This window comes from Anthonomus grandis, chromosome 22, assembly GCF_022605725.1.
Source record: "Anthonomus grandis grandis chromosome 22, icAntGran1.3, whole genome shotgun sequence".
NCBI lineage: Eukaryota > Metazoa > Arthropoda > Insecta > Coleoptera > Curculionidae > Anthonomus > Anthonomus grandis.
The window spans coordinates 39,733,792-39,754,688 of record NC_065567.1 but is presented as its reverse complement, the minus strand read 5'-3'; the positions used below and the strand labels follow the sequence as shown (position 1 = coordinate 39,754,688).

Genomic DNA, 20,897 nt, shown 5'->3' with positions numbered 1-20,897 from the left:
GTTATTTTACTATTAACTTTAAATTAGGTACTAGCATTAATTAAAGAGTCGAAGAGTTCTACTTTTCAATTAACAACAGTTATTTATTGACATATTGCCCGAAAGATAGATTTGGAAGTTAGCAAGCAGTAAATAAGTTTTGAAATAATGCAGTTTCAAAGTTCATTTACGTTAATAGATCAATTAACAGTTAGTTAACAGCAAGTTAATAAATCAAAAAGTGTTACACATTATTTATCGATTACACATTATTTTATATTTTTCATATGCAATTTTGTTTAAATACCTTTTGTTAGAAACTCGAATTTTATTCATTCTATCACCCATAAAAAAATATTAGACTCACATTATAGTTTAGCTATACCCCATCTTTATACGCAAAATATGCTACTATTCGTCTATAAACAACCTAATATCAGGTATTCTTGATATTAGATTAGTTTAAACAATAGTTGTTAAAATAATATTCTTCTATCAAAAACTATTATATTAAATGTAATTTTGGTATAGTTCACAGTATAGTTTAGGAATGTATTTCTAAAGGACTATACAATAAGGCCTCACAAGTAGGAGGTTATCATTTAAGATACACGTGAGTCAGGATAAGTGGAGGTGAAGGGTAGGGAATTGACAGATATTATGGTGTATGTACAATATTTTTGGCTTTGGGGATAGAGTCCTAAAGTCCTTCAGTTGGGTTGTTGGTTCAACCTCTTACTTTATTGGAAATCTTTCAGGTATGGTTGCACTTTTTACCAGAACTTTGTTGTAAGATAAATTAATAATTAGCAAAGTACTCTATAACTAAGTCTTTCTCAAAATTTTAAAAGAACTCACCAAATTGCGCTTATATCACATACGGGTGATGTTCCCATTTAGATAACTTTTTACTTCAATTGCCTGGCATCAACCAAGTGCCTCTTATCTTACTAAAATATGATATGATGAAAAGAAACATAAATATAATACAAATTCTTTTTTTTTCATATTTAGTTGGCTACCTCTTGGTCTTAATGACTTCTTGGCATCGCCTTCCCTTTGACTCGATTTATTAGGTTCTCAGAATTATCAAGACATTTTATTTCACTCTTCCTACAAAACTATCCATAGATCTTCTGGGTTTTTGTTGTTTTTTTTCTTGTTTAATTTTCAAAGTGCTGCCAAAGATTCAAGGCCAATCCAATACTCGTTTTTTATTTCCTTTGAAACCCAATTCTTAACTAGTCGGAAGGTGTGTTTAGGATCATTGTCGTGTTGAAAAATCCAATTGACAATGGCAGTTCATCTTCATATGGCAACAAGTTACTTTCCAATTTGTTAATATATTGTTGAACATCTATACGCATATCAATTTTAACTAGTAAGTTAGTCTCAGATCGCCTAAAACACCCCCACACCATCAGATTTCATCCACCATGTTTGATATTTGGAATCAAATACTTTGGCATGAATCTTTGACCAGGAGACTTTACATAACCTGTAGAATTACTCTTAAATAATTTGAACTTGCTTTCGTCGCTGAAAAGCACTAAAGACCACTGATTTTGGTATCCAGTCTTTGTGATGTCTAGTATCTAAACTTTAATTCGGCCACTCTATGCTATTTGGTCTACAATGACTTTTCAACTGACGTGCTGTGATCGACGTCCACGAAGATTTCCCATTATAAGGCAACGTCTAACAGTCATGTTAAGAAGCTTTATGTTCAGGTATTCCTCCTTAAGTAACGGCGGTTTTTTTTTGGGGTCACCTTAAGATTTTATGAAAGTTGCTCGGTCTATCTTTGACGAAGTTTTTTGCGGCCTTCCATCTTTTAGTGCAGGTTCTACAATCCCTCGTAAATAAGGCTTAATAATTTTATTTAAAGTGCCCCTTAATAATTTTATTTAAAGTTTATGCTTTATCACCAAAATTGCTAAAGTTTAACAAATATACACAGAATGCACTCTTGGCTGTAGATAAGGTAATTGTAAGTAAAAAAATAACATACTTTTGTTCGCCACTATATAATTTCTTTTAAACTCTCTTTGATTTTAATATTTAATTTAAATTGTTAACATGTTGATAAATTTTTGCCAGTTTTCTCAGAAATAACATTTATTTTAGACAAGTCGATTTACACTGATAATTTTCTCATATTCCTTTTTTTATACCCACTTTATTATCGAGTTTTTATAATTTTTAGAAATACTTTAGTTATAGAGTAATTTTTATTTTGTCCTCATGCTAGTAATTATTTTCTAGTGATTTCTGATAACGAGCGCAACTATATTCAAAAGGCTAACAATACAATAGCAGGTTAAAGACCAAATTAATAGCTTTTAGTTCTTGACTGCACTTCGCAAAACGAGAAGTTTGTTTCTTAACTAATATATTATATATACAGGTAGGACATTCCTGGACCATTGTTATTAATTAGAAAATGTTAGAAAAACGTAGATCCTAAAAGAGTTTTTAGATACAGTGTATTAAATTATTATTTAAATATAGAGTGCTTAAAAGGTTGGGGTAATATTTTTTTGTAAAGTTGTACTGACAACTTTAATTTTGATTTCTTGAAAAAATAAATGCGCATCTAAAAAGTTTATTTGTATATCATAGTATCATGTGCCAATGTTTAGTTTAATATCTCAAACCATCTTTCAAAAATATGTATAATATTAAGAAATAAAATATAACTTTAACATTTTGTATCTTAGAAACCCCAAGTATTTTAGGACCCATCTTTACATAAACTTTTTGATTTAAAATCTGTCCGGTAATGTCTTCTTCAAAGTACATAAATACATGCGTACATACGTAACCCAGTCCGGCGGACTAAAGTCTAGGGTGCGAAAATCAATGTATTAACTTGCATTCAAAAATCTTTAGTCTAAAAGTCACAAGTTAAAAGAACAATGATGTGTTTCTCTTACGCCGCCTCTACTAACTGCAGTCCAACCAAATTGAACGTAATTTAGCTTATTGCAGCTAGAGGCCAGCACAAGTGGAGAATTACCTGTATCGTGCTCTTTTAACTTAACGCTTTACCTATTAATTTATGTTGTATATTAGTGCATAAGTATTTTGGCACAGGGATAGGATAAGATAAGAATTTAAAAATTAGAGCCTGGTGCTATTGTCCTGATGAGACCTACCTTACATAATATTATAACTTGGTGTGGTTCTTATTCTCTGGGATAGGGAACATGTGTATGTGTTTAATTGAATTACTTAACTTTGACTATGTATTTCATTAATTTAAGCCCTTCTAGACTTAAAATTTTATGTTATAATATCTGTACTGTTCCTAAATATTGTCCAAAATTGTGTAACAATGTATTAACATAATGTTATTTCTAGAACGTTATCACAACAAACCTATACTCACAAAATCTCCCGATAATGTAACGGCATTGGTTGGAAGTAATGCATCATTTACATGTCAGTTTCTGTCAGATTTGCACCCTCATGTGGAATGGTTTAAGGTATTTGATAATGAAACAACCACTAAAAAGGTATATGTGATAAAGTATAATTAATTATTTATTGCATGTTGTGCTAACAAACGTATTTTAGTATATTTTAACATATCCAAGAGGTACAAATTAGGTCATCAAATATATGGCCAGAAGGTAAAAAAGATATTTCGATTTCTTTGTTCCATATGACATGCTTTCAGATAAATGACTGTATAACTTTTCTTCTTTAATTTTATATCTCAGCATTTACTAACCCTCTGCTTTGAAAAAGACCTATGATGGTCGCGATTGTATTACGACAGATAATTTTTGTGTATAATATGCCTACATGATATCTCCTAAAGCCCTGTGATAATTCCTTTTGTAGATACAAAAGTAAAAAAAAAACATTCTTGAAATGATACGTGTATAGAAACTATGTAATTAAAAGAAAAATAACTTAGGACATAAAAGGGGCAGTAAATAAGTTTCCTATATGAAAAAAGGCAAGAGATATTTTTGCAACAAAAAGAAATCAAAATGACCTGCCTCAGACGTGACACGCGTAAATATTCCTCGTAATTATTACGCCCATGCGTAATAATTACTTCTTAAAACTCATCCAAATTAATTTGCATATCTCTACCGGTTTTAGAGTAATAAAGAAAAATCTTAAAAAACAAAACATTGATCCGCAAATACGTTTATATAGCAAACTGCCATTAGTTTTTTATCCAGAATCACCCGCGGAAGCTTGTCGCACTTATTAAAGAACAAATGTATAAGATTTTGCAACTGTGTGGAATATAATAATATTATGAATCTAGATATAGCTTAATTGCTTTAACCTCTTCACAGAAAATGACGGATATGCCAACATTTGAAAAACTCACTCGTGTAAACAATGTCGAATACTTTCGCCAGCCATAGCCAGCGTTACTGGCCACTCATAATTTCTTAGTGCGCAACACAGCTGTTGGATACCGAGGGAATAATTAATGTAATAAAGAGCACGGCACTTTGTTGAAGGTCTTTTTCTTTTTTAAATTTTGTTATCTCATGTCAAATTGGTAGCGAAGACTTCTTAGATAATTTTATACATCACATTTCTATCCTCTTTATAATATTACAAAAAATATAAAAAATTCTTTTTTCGCCAAATGTGACAGTATTAAACTCTTATATTCTATATAAACATCATGAATTTAAAAGAAAGTAAAATTAAATTTTTGATAGACCTCGCAGAAAAAATAGTCGAGAAATATGTTTCTCAAACTCAACATCAAAAACACAAACTCTTTTTCAATATTTTCCATCATCCATGTCAAATTTGTTTTTACGAGCGAAGACAAGAGATAATTTAACGTAAAGGAATAATAATTTTGACTTTTAGTAGGTTTCTTATATAAAATTATACTGTTTGTTTTCTTTTTAATTTTGACATTATAGCGAGTGCACTCTATAATTTTTGAGGCATATATTTTTAACTTGTGGTCAAGGATGCCAGAGGTGAGGACACTGATCTGTATGCTAAATGTGCGTACCCAAAAATGAACGATTTAGAAAGCCACGTCGGCACTGTTCGTCAGTAATGTACCTCACTCTGATTTTTGACAGTTGATAGTTGATCTCTATAATAAGACTCAACTGATAGTTGAGTCTTATTATATTAACAATTATTGGAATACTTGTTAGTAATAATAAACCGATAGTACGTTTGCGGCTTCCAGTTGCCTTTTTTTACAAAAGTGTAATTAGCCTCCAGGGTATATATATTCCAATGTAATCAAATACTTCTCGCCACTTTGGAAATTTATTTATATCCTGTACAACCGAAAATAAATGAAATTGATGCGAAACACTTTTTGATTTATAACATTATAAACATATGAAGAATAAAAAGAATTAATTCATAGTTAAATAATTGCCTGACTTCTGGAGTTTTAAAAAGTGTTAAAGCCCTAGAGCGGGAGCCAATCGTGTAACCGCGAATATTAAAGTGCCTTATTCCCATTGAAGTATAACTTAAAACATTGCCTGCTTATCAAAAATTTTTTTTTTTTAAACGTAATCATGAGGCGAGTGAACATAAAAACAAGGATAGAATACTGCCACGTGCAGAGTAGCCAATCAGAGCGAAGTATACTTCTGACCAGCGCCGAGGTGGCTACTTTGCGAACCCTTATTTCAGCTAGTCTGAATGCTTTTGATAGGCACAAACCTGCAGAAGGAAAAAAAAGCTAAGTATTAAGGCGCGTGCGCAGCGAAATAATTATCTCAAAACTAATTCAGGCGCCTACACCATAATAGCTATATGTAGTTAATTTTTAAGAATATCGTTTTTTTTTTGTTATCATATGTTTTTCTTGAACAATTAACATACTCCAAAATAAACTCAAAAAGGCTGAAATAAGTCAAGATATGTTTTTTTATATTATATACATTCGCAAAAATTATTTATTAGAAATTATGCAAATCCTTAATCAATTTAGCAAAAATACACGGAGGATACAAATAAATTCGTTTGTCGTATGTGGACGGTAGAGCTAATTTCGCATCAAATATATTCCCAAGGATTAATTTGAGCGCATTTGTTTGCCTCCGTTCTCTCAATTTTTACAGAAGTGTTTACCTTGTGTAAGTTCGCTTACTAAGATGTAGCTCCATCGCCTAGTGTAGATTTTAAGAACCACGCGTTCATTCGGCTTCTTTTCTAGTTAAGTATTTAAGGTTACCTTGATTTTGTTTAAAGAAAGAATGTTTAAAATATTTCGGTTACCTCATTATTAATTAGGTTGTTATAATTTTCACATTTAAGAATCTAAGCCTTTATGCAAATAATTGGTGGCTAAAACACAATGTCTAAGGATAATAATACTTAAGAGATTTTTTTTCACATATCTATAAAATAAGCAAGGCAAGCAATTTTTGTCCCAAATAGAACATATTATAAAATACATACAAGTTATAAATTATGTATTGTATGTTTTTACCGTTCGATAAGGTGTGAATTTAAACAATCGATACACAAAAATAGCCAACTTATTTATTTACACACTTACCCTAGTAAACACGATCATTTAAGACTACTAGAAATATCTATTTATATATACACTGTATATTTATTTATACACTGTATTTACTTACTACTATTTATGTCGAGTTTAAAAGTCGCGCCAATATTCTGATTTAAACATGAACTGAACTGTCAAAGGCCCTCCTAGCGGCAAGCGCCTCCTTATACACTCGACAGAATTCTGTGCAGAAGAATCGCAAACCTTTGCCTCTCCAGAGATGTCGTGCGATGTGCCTGCTTGCGTCTTTCCGAAATGACAAAGAAAGGTGGTATTGGAGGCATTGTCAATATCGTACAATATGAATATTTCTTTGCTTTTAATAATTATTATATTCCTGTACAAAGTAGTGTTCTTGAAGAACGAGGGTACTCCCGTGATAATACGGATTGGCCTTATTTTTGACATCCTTAAGACGTGAAAAGTTTATGTTGCGCATGTCTGTCCAGAACCATAGGCATAAGTAAGCCATACATACGCCTAAATCCTGATTGGAGTTTTTAGTCAAAGTTAGTTATTCAAGTGAAGGAACGCGTACAGTTGGTAATTATGCGCGTTTACCTTTGATACTTTCATATTTGCGTGTCTGCCCAGGTCAGGTGTTGCTCGAGGTTGAACCTCCCGATATACTTGGCTATATACGAGATACTTTTCGTATGTAGCCCAAGGGAGATTCATATCTTTTCACTTCAGTCTCTTGCGTGGAAGTCTGTTGTGACTTTTAGTTTGCCAAACAAAATTATATAATACAGAAATTGGCATACTACAATTAATAATATATTTGCATACATGGAAGCCTAAAAGACATTTCAGCCATGGAAAAGAAGTTGATTTTTTTATTTTTACTAATAGAAATCAGACAACTTCCAATTCACTTTGAGTCAAAGCGACAACAAAACACTCAAAATTATTAATAAAATAACTTTGACCGAAGGCCGAAATAAGTGTCAAAAATTGTTGAATATTAGACTTTTTAACACTTAAGAGACTACTTGTATAAAACAACAAAGATGAATTCTTTGACAATAGACAACAAGCAAGCTTCCAGCTCATTTTTCTTTGTATCTTTTTTTTATATATCTTGTTATTAAAGTGATTTGCCTTTATAGAAAAAAAGCCAAAGCCATATAAACAATTAAGTATAATCGCTGTATGTGATGTCTTTTAGGAACTCGAAGTAGAAAAATGACACACATAGACTAGCGAAAAAGTGTTTATTTTAATTCGACTTATTCCGACCAAAACTATTAAAAATTTGTCTCAGTATGCTTATCGTACTTAATAATGAAATACTAGTAGATATAAAAGCTTCAGGCGATATGCTATAAGTATTAACTAAAAATAAAATGTTTTTGAAGAATAAACGAGGTCTGCAAGGGAGCCTTAGGAGAAGAATTATGAGTTTTTATATAATACTTATACTTTTATTTAAATTTTCATTGACCGAATTAATTTTAGGTCCCCATGCATATGAACGAGCCAAACTTGTACACTTTATCATCATACCTAAATGCATTGCATTTAAAGTCTCTACAAAATTGTTTCTAAGAGAATGAGAACAATTTTTTCCTCTAAGAATAAAAAAACACTTAGAATCAATTTTTCTCATGAATTTTATTTCATAAAGATACTGACATTTTATGAGAATTTGAGAATTTCACTATAAATGCTAAGCTCTCTTTATTTAGTTAAGAATATTTTTTTTTAGGTTTTTGGTAAGGTTTGTGATTCAAGTAATGCTGTAATGCATTCACATCGAGGCTGGTGACTGCGCTTTTTGATTTCTGTAAAAGATTTTTCGCAATTTTCACACCAATTTTAATGTGTATTTTAATGTAATAAATTATTTAAAGGCTGTAAAAGAACAGAGTTTTTAATAAAATAACACAAGAATTATTTGTAACTTAAATAATAATTGCTTAACATCTAGGGGTAATAGGGCTTCTACAATAACTTTAACTTTTCTTTGACACGTTTGCAGACAATGCGTATTATTGTCATTTTGATACCCCAAGTATTTTAAAAAATTGCAGGAGTATTAGCGATATTAAAAGGTAACCTATTATAAACCAAAAACCCCTTACAGTTGTCAATAATTTTAAAGCTGAGTTAAATTTAACCTGATAAGCAGTTGGTAAATCAGTTTCGGTACTTTTATCTCTGGTAGTATATATTAGTCTATATTTAAAACTGGGTTGAGCGTGATCTTAAAATCGCAGCATATTCTAAGTTCACCACTACTCTTGACTACTGGGAGATGCCCAATCCGTTATATACTAAGCTCAAAAGGCCATCCTTCTCTAGCACAATTATTAGTGCAAGGTAATTTATTTAAATTATTATTAGAGAGACTAAATAAATTAATGAAATCATGGTCTAGCAGTGGAGGCCCACGGACCAATGGAGGACTCAGAGGACTTTGGTTACCGCCGTGGCGCAGAGTATTAGGGCGCATCCATCTAAAACGGCGTTTAATAATTTCTTTACTGCCCATTGTTATTCTGTCTCGTCTCGGCTCTTTATAGCATTGTAGAATTATTTAGAAGACAAAGGCTATATACTAATCTGAATGCTTCTTTATCACAAGCATTTAGTAGACTAGCTCTCATGGTATTCTTCTCAATTTATTTATCTCCAATAAAATACTGTTCCAACCGGGCTTTAAAAATAAATACTCCAATCCTAATCTTGCAGCCTTAGTTTCTTTTTGTCAATACTGCACGTGTCGCGACACTTTTTACCCGTACGATAAACTTTACGACTTAACTCAAAACATGAAGGTCAAACAAAACATATGGCACGTGCTTAATAAATCTAGTCAGATTTAATCACCTTGACAAGCTGTACTTTCTGCACCTGTTCTTAAGCGAAAATGAATGACTCAATCCAAAAATAATTAGATGTGGCCTGTTGACTTAGTCGTCCCATGTACGTAACCATGGACATTCGTAGCAGCAGCAGTTGTGTATTGAATATTTATGCTAAATTTATAATAAAAGTAATTGATAAGATAGGGCCAAATTGAATTTTAAATGTAGGATCCACTTTCAAACACAGCATAAACGACAAAAATACAAGAATAAATCTACAATATACTGCTTCTATTGTAGCTGTTCTATTTATGGAATATTTAAAAAAACACCGATAAATTCCATTTATATAAACAATTCGGAAACACTATGTTGATGATACCTTTGTCATTTGGCCGCATAAATATGATTCTCTTCAGGATTTTCTCGGTTATCTGAAATGTATTTACTCCAATATCCGGTTAATAATGGAGGTGGAGCAAAACAAAAGTCTGCCTTTTTCAGACATCCTTATTAACGAAAAACAAAAAGTAACACTGAGCTACTGAATATAAAAGAAACCTAAGAATACAGATCCATGTCTCAACACATTATCAGATTACTAGCCAGCCCAAGAGAATTCACTACTCCACAGAGCGATCTCATTGTCTAAAAAGACATCAAGAGTAAATAGTGTTTCAGCTGTGAATTAATTAGTTAATAATTTAGAGCTAAAACACCTAACAACCGTACTTTTACAATAATTGCCACTACAGGGACCTAAAATGTTCCATTGAAAAACACAAATCCTCTAAAATATCTTCCCGACCCAAAAGTGTCAAAACAAATTATGTAACTGGCCAGATCCTAAAATTACTTTTGAAAATTAAGAATTACGAGTAACTTTTCTACTCACGAGGTATCAGTATCATACCAAACACTAAATTCTCTTTAATAAAATGAAAATTTATTTTAATCATCAATTTGTTTTCTCTACCCACGGTTATCATTGATCATTCTCTCTTATCTTGGGGTAAGACACTTTTAATAAAACGAAAATTGAAATTTATTTCAGCAATTTTAATACATATATATAGATATAATTTTTTTTTGTACATTGGATATTGCTGCATCTTCTCTAGGGTTGTTTTAAAATTCACATATAGCTAGGGATATGATGATATTTGGGGGTGAAGTTTCATGGAATTGTGATAAATTCTTTTGGGGGTGATGATTTTTGAAAGGATAAGATAACTAAGTTTCTGATACTTTTTTTTATTTATAATGTATTGTAAATTTTGAATTTGGCGGTGGCTAATGTTCATGGCAAGTTATGTAACAGTATTTTAGTTTAAATATCAACATTTCAGAACATGCAGGTGCAACATTTAAATAAAAATGCAACATTTCATAACATACAGGTGGTGTAATGCAGCATTTTTTTTTTGTTACATATTTACATATCTTATAATTCATTTTTCTAAATTTATGACTGTGACTATGTGATTATATATTTTTTCTTCATTCTTTATCTCCGGCTGATAGCATGAATCGTCTTAACTTTCAGGGGGATGATTTAGTACATATGGTGATATTGTGATTATTGTGACTTGGGTATATGAGCATGGACAGTATAGAGATAAAATATGTAGGGACTATAACATTGAATAGCATTCCTTATTATTGTATATAGCTTTCCTGTTATTGACAATAATTATTTTTTTTTGGTATCTTACAAGAAATAATTCTGAGAATTTTTCTATAAATCTTGATAATTTAATTTTAGGAAGGAATATGACTTATTAGTGATTTTCATATACATACTCATTAATAAGGGTTGTCTTAAATAATTTTTTTTAAATAGGATTTTGTTTTACTGTTAGGAAGGACTTTTTATTGTTTAATAAATCTTCATTGAATTTTTTTTGTATACAGGGTGGACTTTAATCCCTTAATTTTTTTTAATTAATTTATTTTATTATAAAATTATACAGGATGGTGTACACAAGTAGTATAAAAGCTACTTGAAGTAAATTTTTTTTTCTTATTTTGGTACTACAGGGTGAAACAAATTAGTGGTTCCAAGTAATTTGTCTTATATTATAGGGAGTTTTTTTTCTTTTCCTTTTTCTTTCCATATACTTTTTTCAATTTTATATACCAGATGTTTAAAAAATAAAACCGCACTATAAAGTGGGCGTTTGGCGGGAGACTCAGTGGCGCGGTGAAACATTGGAGTTATCCAACTCAGTCAATGGGTAGACTAACTTTGTACAGTTAGATGGTGGTGGTAAAATTCCACTTAGTGCTCTTTTACCAGTATGGGGTGTCTTCTACTAGAACATACCCATACAAAGGCTCAACAAAAATATATAAAAAAAAATTATGAAAATTAAGGAAGGAAGGGGAGATTGAATTTTCATTTTTTTTTTATATAGTACTTTTCTTTTGAAAGTTTTCTCTTAAATTTTTTTAAATTTAATTTCCCTGGTAGATTTAATATATTATAGGGTGTTTGAAAGTTTGAAGATTACTTATCCACTTACATTTCATTTCCTAACTAAGATTATAACTTGTTAAGATTTTCTTTTAATGTAACGGTTCAGCTAGACAGGGCTAATTAAATAAATTACTTATAGTAAATCTTTGAGGCGAATTGAATTTTTTTGGGCGAAATTCTTTTGCTAGGCTAGGGGAAAATCGGCACTGCTGGGTCATGCTTACTGTAATACTGTGAAAATATAAATTGTTTTCGAATTGTTTTTCCGAATTTGCAGATTTTTTCCGTACCTTGTTAGCGGCTTAGTTGCTCAAGTTAGATCACAATAGATAGATAGATACAGGGGACAAAAATTTAAAAAAAAAATTAAAAAAAATGTTATTATTTTTTTTTTTTTGGTTTGTGTTATTGGCGGAGATATTTTTGGGGAAAATGGATATGAATAAATTGGAGCTAGACGAGCTTAAGTTATATTTCGAGGTTCATCTCAAGCTATCATCTCGAGGTGCTATCACTGCTGGTACTCTTATGGAAAAGCGTCAACGTTTAAGGTTATATTTGAAATTAGAGAAACTTAATAGCTTGCCGATGTTTGAGGTAATAGAATTTGATCCTGATAACGAAGTTGATATTTGTACAGGAAAGTGTAATTTGTTGGAAAGTGCTATCTCAAGTCTTAGTGAATTAAATTTTAATAAAGAGGATAGTAGGTTGCGGTCTAAGGCCTTACATATCCAGGGTCGTTTCAAGAAGTTATTACAATTTCACCCTGATTTTTCTGAAGAAGTAATGAGTTTGTCTACTCAGATAAATTCTATTATTAATAAGTTAGAAATGGCTAAGCGAACCTTGACAGTGAGTGTAGAGGAAATTTTGCAGGTACCGGTTATTATTGAGGCTTCCCCTAGAGAGAACTCCCTTTTGGATCATCCTCTTCCTGTTTCTCAAGCTCAGACAGAATTCCCAGAGCATCTTTCACCCAATGTGATTCCTTCGACGGTATCTGTAAATCCAGGTCCCTCTTGTTCGTTTCGGCCTGCTTTAATTCAGTTTACTCGAACAGTACCAGCTTTTTGTGACCACACTTCGACACATTTAGTTCAGTCACTTCACACCATTCCTTCTACGAACGTTATTTCACAGGATCCAGTTAACCCAATAACGTGTTCTTATTATTCCCCATCAAGGAACTATTCCTTTCCTCCCCAATCTAATTCCACCTTGAAGCAGAATGTACCCGTGTTTACTTCTGCTAATGCTAATGATGTCACGAATCCGTTAGGTTCCGATGAGCTGGCGAAGAGTTTTTCAACAACTTCAAAATGGCAGTTATATTTTAATGGTTCTGGTAGTGTTACCAATTTTATTGAGCGTGTAGAGGAGTTGGGTTTTGCTTGTGGAATATCTTGGAATCAGCTGCTGCATTGTACAGTAATTTTATTTTCGGACACAGCCTTGTCTTGGTATAGATCTATATGCAGTGATATCAGGTCATAGGAAGAATTGAAATGTAAACTTAGGTCTGCCTATTTATCGTCAGAATATGAGATTTAATAAGAGTAGAGTAGGATATTTGGTGTGATATAAGGAATAGAACACAAGGTCCAGTGGAGAAGTCGATAATCTTTATTGCACAATTTCGAAACTTGTTTCGAAAGTTACGTGAACCTCCATCCGAGGAAATGCAACTTCGCATTACACGCCGAAATTTGCTCCCCTTATTGCAAAATCAACTTGCACTTCACAATTTCACCAACATCACAGAGCTGGAACTTGCAGCTGTTTCCGTTGCGGTCGGGAAAATGTGACTACCCGTTCATGTCCAAATTGTAGTAGGTCAGGAAACCGAAGGGCGAACTGTTAGTTAGTCGAGAGATCAGTTCGATTCCTAAGGTCTCGACTAGTAACCCCCGCTCCCTTATTCTAGATTAAATTTGTTGGCTTATTGGATTCTGGAGCAAATGTTACTGCTATTGGTTTAAGCATATGGAATATATTACAACGTTCAGATATACAATTGTTATCATCACCTTTTTCTCAGTGCAATTTTGGAAATCATAGTTCTAGTAAAGTGATTGGCGCAATTGACTTACCTATTGTTTTGTATGATAAGGTAGCGGTTGCAGTGTTTTGGTGGTGGAGAAATTAAGTTGTCCTTTGATATTGGGTACCGATTTTTGGAAAACTATTGGTGTCGTTCCTGATTTGCAAAATAGTTGTTGGTATTTTGGTGTGCCATCTCAGGAAATCTGTATCACTGAAGCCATTATTCCTCAGGAAACTTGAACCCCAGAACAGCGATCCGCCTTGGATAAGTTAATTTCAAAATAATTTTCTTTAATGGGTGGTAAGCTTGGTCGAACAGATTTAGTGAAGCATCAGATTAATACTGGTAATGCCCAATCCATTCGGTTGCGCCCTTATAGATACTCACCCGCCACTCTAAAGATTATTGATGAGGAGGTTGATAACATGCTGCAACTCGACATTATCGAACCATCACAATCTGCCTGGTCTTTCCCTGCCTTAGTAGTACCAAAAGGTAATGGTAAATGGAGATTTTGCGTGGACTATCGAAAACTAAATTCTGTTACGGCTAAGGATGCTTATCCGATCCCTTTTATTGATAGTATTTTGGACAAATTAAGAAATGCAAAGTATCTTACTTCGTTAGATGTTAACTCTGCATATTGGCAAATCGAGGTTGATGAACATTCACGTGATAAAACTAGTTTTTCTGTCCCTGGTCGGGGACTTTATCGATTTAAGAGAATACCATTTGGGTTGACGAATGCCCCTGCAACTTGGCAGCGATTGGTAGATACCTTATTGGGAGCTGATTTGGAGCCACATGCCTTTGTTTGTTTAGATGACGTAATTTGTATTTCTGAGACTTTTCAGCAACATTTAGAGGTTTTGGAAGAGATTTTCCAGAGATTTCATAGAGCCGGTATAACTCTCTCTCACGATATGTGTAAATTTTGTCGATCCGAACTTAAGTATTTAGGATATGTTGTCGATAAAGATGGACTTCATGTCGACCCGGATAAGGTGACAGCCGTATTGAACATTCCGACTCCAAAGAACACCACCGAAGTCCGACGTGTCATCGGTATGGCGTCCTGGTACAGGCGTTTTATTCCCCAGTTCTCAACCGTTATTTCTCCCCTTACCGCTCTTCTTTGTAAACACAAAAAGGGGAACTGGACCCCAGAATGTCAAAATTCGTTTCAGAACATCAAAAATTCGTTAGTTTCCGCTCCTGTACTTACTTGTCCTGATTTCTCTAAACCCTTTTTGGTTCAGACTGATGCCTCATCGTATGGGATCGGTGCTGTATTATCTTAAGAGTTTGATGATGGTGAACATGTTATATGTTACATATTTCGATTTCTGTCTAAAGCAGAGAAAATTTTTTCTACCACAAAGAGAGAACTGTTGGCCATTATTTATGCTTGCGAAAAATTACGACCCTACTTAGAGGGATACTCCTTTAAAGTGATAACAGATCATCATAGTCTGAAATGGATTCATAGTCTGAAGGAACCAACAGGACGGCTTGCCAGATGGGTATTGCGGTTGCAACAATTCGATTTTGAGGTTATTCATAGAAAGGGCCAAGATCATGTTGTGCCGGATGTTCTCAGTAGAGCTGTGCCAGAGTTTGCTAAATTGAGTGTAAACCAGAAACCAGAAGTTGCAGATAAGTGGTATCTAAGAGTTTTCAATCGTAGGGTCGAGGTCGTAGAGAATCCTATTAATTATCCCCAATGGCGAATTGAAGGAAATTTACTTTACAAGTATGTGAAGTGTTCTTACCCGTCTCTTCGAGATGATTTCTGGAAGGAAGTAGTACCCAAGGATCGAAGAGGTATGATTTTGGAAGAAAATCATGATCATCCTTTGGCTGGTCATGGTGGTGTCATGAAGACATACGAACGATTGAAGCATCGTTATTATTGGCCAAAAATGAGAGCTGATGTTCTTCGATATGTTAGGCATTGCGCCAAATGTATTTCGCAAAAGCCCCTCCGGGAGCGACACGGATTAATGGGACAACAAACTCAGGTTTTGAAGCCATGGAGCACGATTAGCGTCGATTTTTTTGGGCCCTTGCCTCGTTCTACTCAGGGATACAAATACGTATTGGTCGTCTTGGATACCTTCACTAAATTTTCTTTGTTCTTTCCTGTTTGCTCAGCTAAGGCCCTATGATTTGTCCTCTTATAGACGAACAAGTTTTTCTCATTTTCGGTGTTCCCCAATTTCTTATTTGCGATAATGGTGCTCAATTTCGAGGTGAACTTTTTTCCAAACTGTGTGAGCAGTATAAGGTCAATATCCGATATACTCCGGCTTATCATCCCCAGGCCAACCCCATGGAGCGTGTGAATCAAGTCCTCAAAACCATGTTAAGTTGTTATATTGAGAATAATCATAAGAATTGGGATCGACTTCTACCTAAGGTTGGTTCGGGCATAAAATCTTCGGTGCATGAAGCCACCGGGCTCACTCCCGATTTTATGAATTTCTCCAGAGAATATATGCCCTCGGGCGACCAACACAATAATAGGGATGTTCCCAGTATCACGGTTGGCAACTTTATGGCACGTTCTCGTGAATTAAGTGAAGTATATAGGGATGTTGAGGAAAGACTGAAAGCGGCGCATCAAAGATCAAAGAATCGTTATAATCTCCGACGAAGACCAATTAGTTTTGAGGTCGGTGAGCGAGTTTATCGCAAAAATTACGATAAAGATGTAGTAGAAAAAACTTAGTAAAAACTTCACTGCCAAACTCGCACCAAAATTTTTGGGTCCCTTTACAATAAAGAAGATCTCCAGTAGTCTATGAACTGATTGACAAAAAGCGAATGTTTAAGGGTGCTTGGCATGTTAAAGATTTGAAAAAGATCCTAGAAGAAGAGCTACTCGTTGATTCCGATTCCGATTAGACTTTATCGATTTTGCTTACTGGTCGGGACGTATGCTTTTTTTTGTGTTTTACTTATTAGTTCTTTTGATTTTTCAATTCTAATATAATTTCTTTTTCTCCAGTTTCTTTCCTCAAAGCTGTGCGGACTAAGTATTTTGATGTTTTTGCGGTTATTGGATAGTAGCTACCTTGTTTGTTTTTCTCTTTCTGGTGAAGTTTCTTGTGGTGAAGGCCTACCACTTGAAGCGTTTTGGATGTCCGATTAGGAATTCTATCAGAAATTACTAGAAATTTTGTGTTATTTGGTATTTCGTTGGTTATTATAGTATTATTATTTCATGAGTCAATCTGAAGTTTTCATTTTTCTGATTCATTTTAATGCTTGAATAGCATTTTCAAATAATTAGATTGTTCGCACATTCTTTGCTTCTTTTCCCAGTTGGATGCTTACTTATCTTCACATGAGAATTACTTTTCTGGTAATTCTCTTGGGGGAAGAGGGGGAGTTGTTACAAGTTTAATTACGCTTTAGACGGGATCTGGAGAATCCTAACTTTTATTCATTTGGTTAAAATATTTAAAAATGACCTTGTTCTAAATTTTTCTTTTAAAACTGCTGACTGACACACCCACCATAATTACAATTGCCTTCGACTCTTAATGGAATTCGCCAATATTTTTCATTGAACCACTATCAACATTATCACCGTTTTAATTCTTTGTTATTGTTTACAATATGCTGTGCATGGAGAAGATTTCACGGCAATTGAATTGTTCAACCGGTTTACTAAAGCGGATGCCAGTGGCGCCGCGTGTCGAATTATTACGATTTGGCCCGTATTTGTACTTTCTACCAGGCACTCTATGGTTTGCTTATTAAGCCGGGTATAGGCCTAAAGCGCCGCGCACGCGACGTGACCGCGACGCGCGCTTTTCTCGGGCTTTTTGTTCTGACGGGCCTACCGCGCGCCCAGTACGCGACTTTTTATCCGTGAGGGGCGACGGGCCTGCCACGTGCCACCTACGGGTCGGATGTTTTTTATTTTTTCCTCTCCTTTCGATACGTCGATAATAGGCTGCTAATTTATTTGAGCGCGTCGAAAATACCGACAAAAAATGGATCGCAGCGCGCCCACAACGGGCGGCTCGCGCGCCTCCTTTGAGCCCGTACATACTGCACGAATTTGCCCCATCGCGCGCGCGTCGCGTTCCCTCAAGTCTATACGAAACTTTAGTGATCTACGAATGGGCTTTGGTTGGGCCCATAGCGGCTAAACCCATAAAGTAAGGAGCGAAGTTCCTCAATCTCCGGTCTTGCGCCCAGACGTCTTTGGGACTACTACTTAAGCAGTTCCGCGTCGCATCTGGGGGGTCTTTCCAGCTCCTGCGTCTGTCAAAGGTGAACCGTGCTGTCCGCTGTGACGAAGAGAGTATTAGTCTTTTTATTTTCCTATTTAATTGATCTTAACCATATTCTTTTGATTTCTCTGTATGATTTAATATGAATTTATTATTATTTATTATCATCTTCTCATTTTAATTTTTAAAACTTAAGTAACTATATTTATTTTATAATTATGTAAATTAAAACACTTCAATGTTACGCTTTATTATGTAATGCTTCCGAAGTGGTCACTGACGAATTCAGGTACCTTTGGGTATAAACTTATGGGTAGACCCTGTTTAGTCACTGTCTCATGCATCTTAATATGCTCTTTTTATTTATTGTTAGTAATTTTAACCTTTGACCTTGCCAGAAGCACTGTGGCTTTTTATGTGTTGTGATGAAAACCCTCATTGTATATCCCTGATGATAGACATCTAGATGTTTTTTCTAATAAATTTAGTGGAGGATGACCGAAACTATTTTAGTTACCCTTTGACATATTAACTCCACTGCAAGTATGGATTACTTCTTCAAAGCTTTTGAAGTTGCAGTTTTGGGTGGTATAGCTATCAGTGCCACACTACGACGAAAATGGGCAAAATATGAGTTGTTTTTACAGAGAAGTGCTTAGAGGATGAAAAAACAACAGATTTTTCCCTTAGAAAAACACAACTAAATAAAGATTAGGATTACCGGCGTCTGCAATTTTGCAAAACTGTGAGTTTCGCAATATAGTTTCTATATAGCGATCTCTTCTCCTTCAGGGTACTGTAAGGCAAGACAATTGCAGATATGTGTCCAATTCCACCCTTAGACTATTTAAAGAAGAACATACCTAATTAATTGTGGTTTGAGGATATGTCTCCCGTTAACCCGAGAAAAGTTAAATGTTAGGCAGACATTTACGGGAACCGCATTAATATTTCTTACCTGCAAATTCAGCAGGTAAAATGTATCTAGTTATTCCCAACTAATGTTAGGCCACTTTTAGTCCAAGTCGGTCAGAAGATCTAATTTTTCAGGAAGAGCATTCTTACATTACGCGCAATTTTTGTATAAAAATTTTCTGGAAAGATGGATTGAAATAAGAGATAAAACCTCTAAATGACTTGCATGATTTCTTGATTTATCGACCGGTAAGTTATTCTTGTGGAGGCATTTAAAATTTATGCCACACAGCCCAATTCTTTAGTTCTATTAGTCCCAAGTTTAAAAGATTAAGAAATAGTAGATAAAGAATGGGTGACACCGAAATATACCTACTACATAGTTTTTTTCTTTCTTTTTAAGTCTCTGAGACTATTTGCCATTTACAAAAAGAAAATATTCTTTTTATCCACTACTCTGTGTAACAAACACATGTTGTTGAATTTCATTGTTGTTGAACGTCATTGTAAAATTTAACCTGCGTAAGATCGATGAAAACTATTGTTTTAATAGCTATATAGTATACATTATGGCTCATCAAAAGTAGTCCAGCAAAGTTTATATTTACATATTTTCGAAGGGCAATAAGCTTGTTTTTAAATGGCGCTTAGATTTTTACTGCCAGTCGATGGAATTTCAAACATTTTACTGGAAATACTTTAAAAAACTATCAAATGGCCTGAGAAATTACCCGCTATGTCTCCGCGTCATTCTTTAATATTATTAAATGACACTCGATATTGTTCACAATGTCCGGGAGCGTTCATGTTCTTTTATGCAGGCCAATAATAGTAAATATGGCCGCTTCATTGGCGTACGCTATTCTTTTATTTTTAAAAGGTAAAACTGAATTAAAAAAAAATGGTTAATTTAATTAGGTATATTACATTATTGTACATATTATTATTTCATGCTTTTTAAGAAAATAAAAGATTAAAGAAGTGGTAGCTTAAAAAAATCTTGTAGGTATTATATACTAATGTTAATATCATTTTCAAGTAAGTAGATATTTATTATGAATGTAAACAAAAGTTAAACAATTTAAGAAATACAACTTAAACGTGTCTAAGTATCTTTCAACTAAATATAATTTTATAGCAACTAAATATATGCAGGGAACGGCTGTAAAATTCATGAGAATTATAATGAGAGTTGTAACCAAAGCTTAATAATCTTTCTAGATATTTTCAGATCATACTGGATTAAGATTAGGATCAAACGTTGGATATTTGTCACTGGTTTTTTCCTTGTGCATGTGGTTAATGAGCACGTTGCGTTATGAGGTGCAGATCTGTACCAATGAAATGTACCATCTCTTGCAGTAATTTTCCTTTTTAAATTTTACTAACTACATTAATTCATTTTTTTTTTCTGATGAAGCTATAACTTTCTAGAACCTGTGAAATTATTGTTCTTTTTTAGAAAGGAAACGTATTTCAACCTGAACTATTAGAATTAGCTAATGTAACTAGTGAAGATGAAGGTTGGTACGTATGCCTAGCGGCAAACAGCTTAGGTCAGACGAGGTCCAAAGCGTATTTGCACGTAGTGGATGTTCTCCCAGGTAAACAGTTAATAATAATTGCTTATTGTTGATATCTTGTTTACAGTAGCAATTTACCAAAACAGTCTATCAATATAATTAAAACTAGCTGGACGGAAGTCCGATAAGACTTAATATAAATAAGAGTTTTAGGATATTTACAATTAGAGCTACTACACAATCGCCCAATAAAAATAACTTTTTACAGGATGAAAATTATAAGATAATGCATGACCGTAACGATTTTATATCCAAGAAAGAGAATGTCAAATGCTAAGGTATATTTAGCATTTTACATCCCC

The 20,897-nt window shown here is 33.8% G+C and overlaps 1 protein-coding gene across 2 annotated transcripts in view; it reads left to right on the top strand.

The window, feature by feature from the left end:
- The window catches only part of LOC126748840 (fibroblast growth factor receptor homolog 1-like), a 121,785-nt gene that overhangs the window by 82,439 nt on the left and 18,449 nt on the right, over positions 1-20,897 (top strand). The window contains exons 5-6 of one of the 2 annotated variants that reach the window (XM_050458336.1): positions 3,343-3,497; positions 20,475-20,616. In XM_050458336.1, coding sequence (XP_050314293.1) covers positions 3,343-3,497; positions 20,475-20,616 — 297 coding nt within the window. The remainder of the gene's footprint in view (positions 1-3,342; positions 3,498-20,474; positions 20,617-20,897) is intronic. The other variant, XM_050458335.1, reaches the window with a different exon arrangement.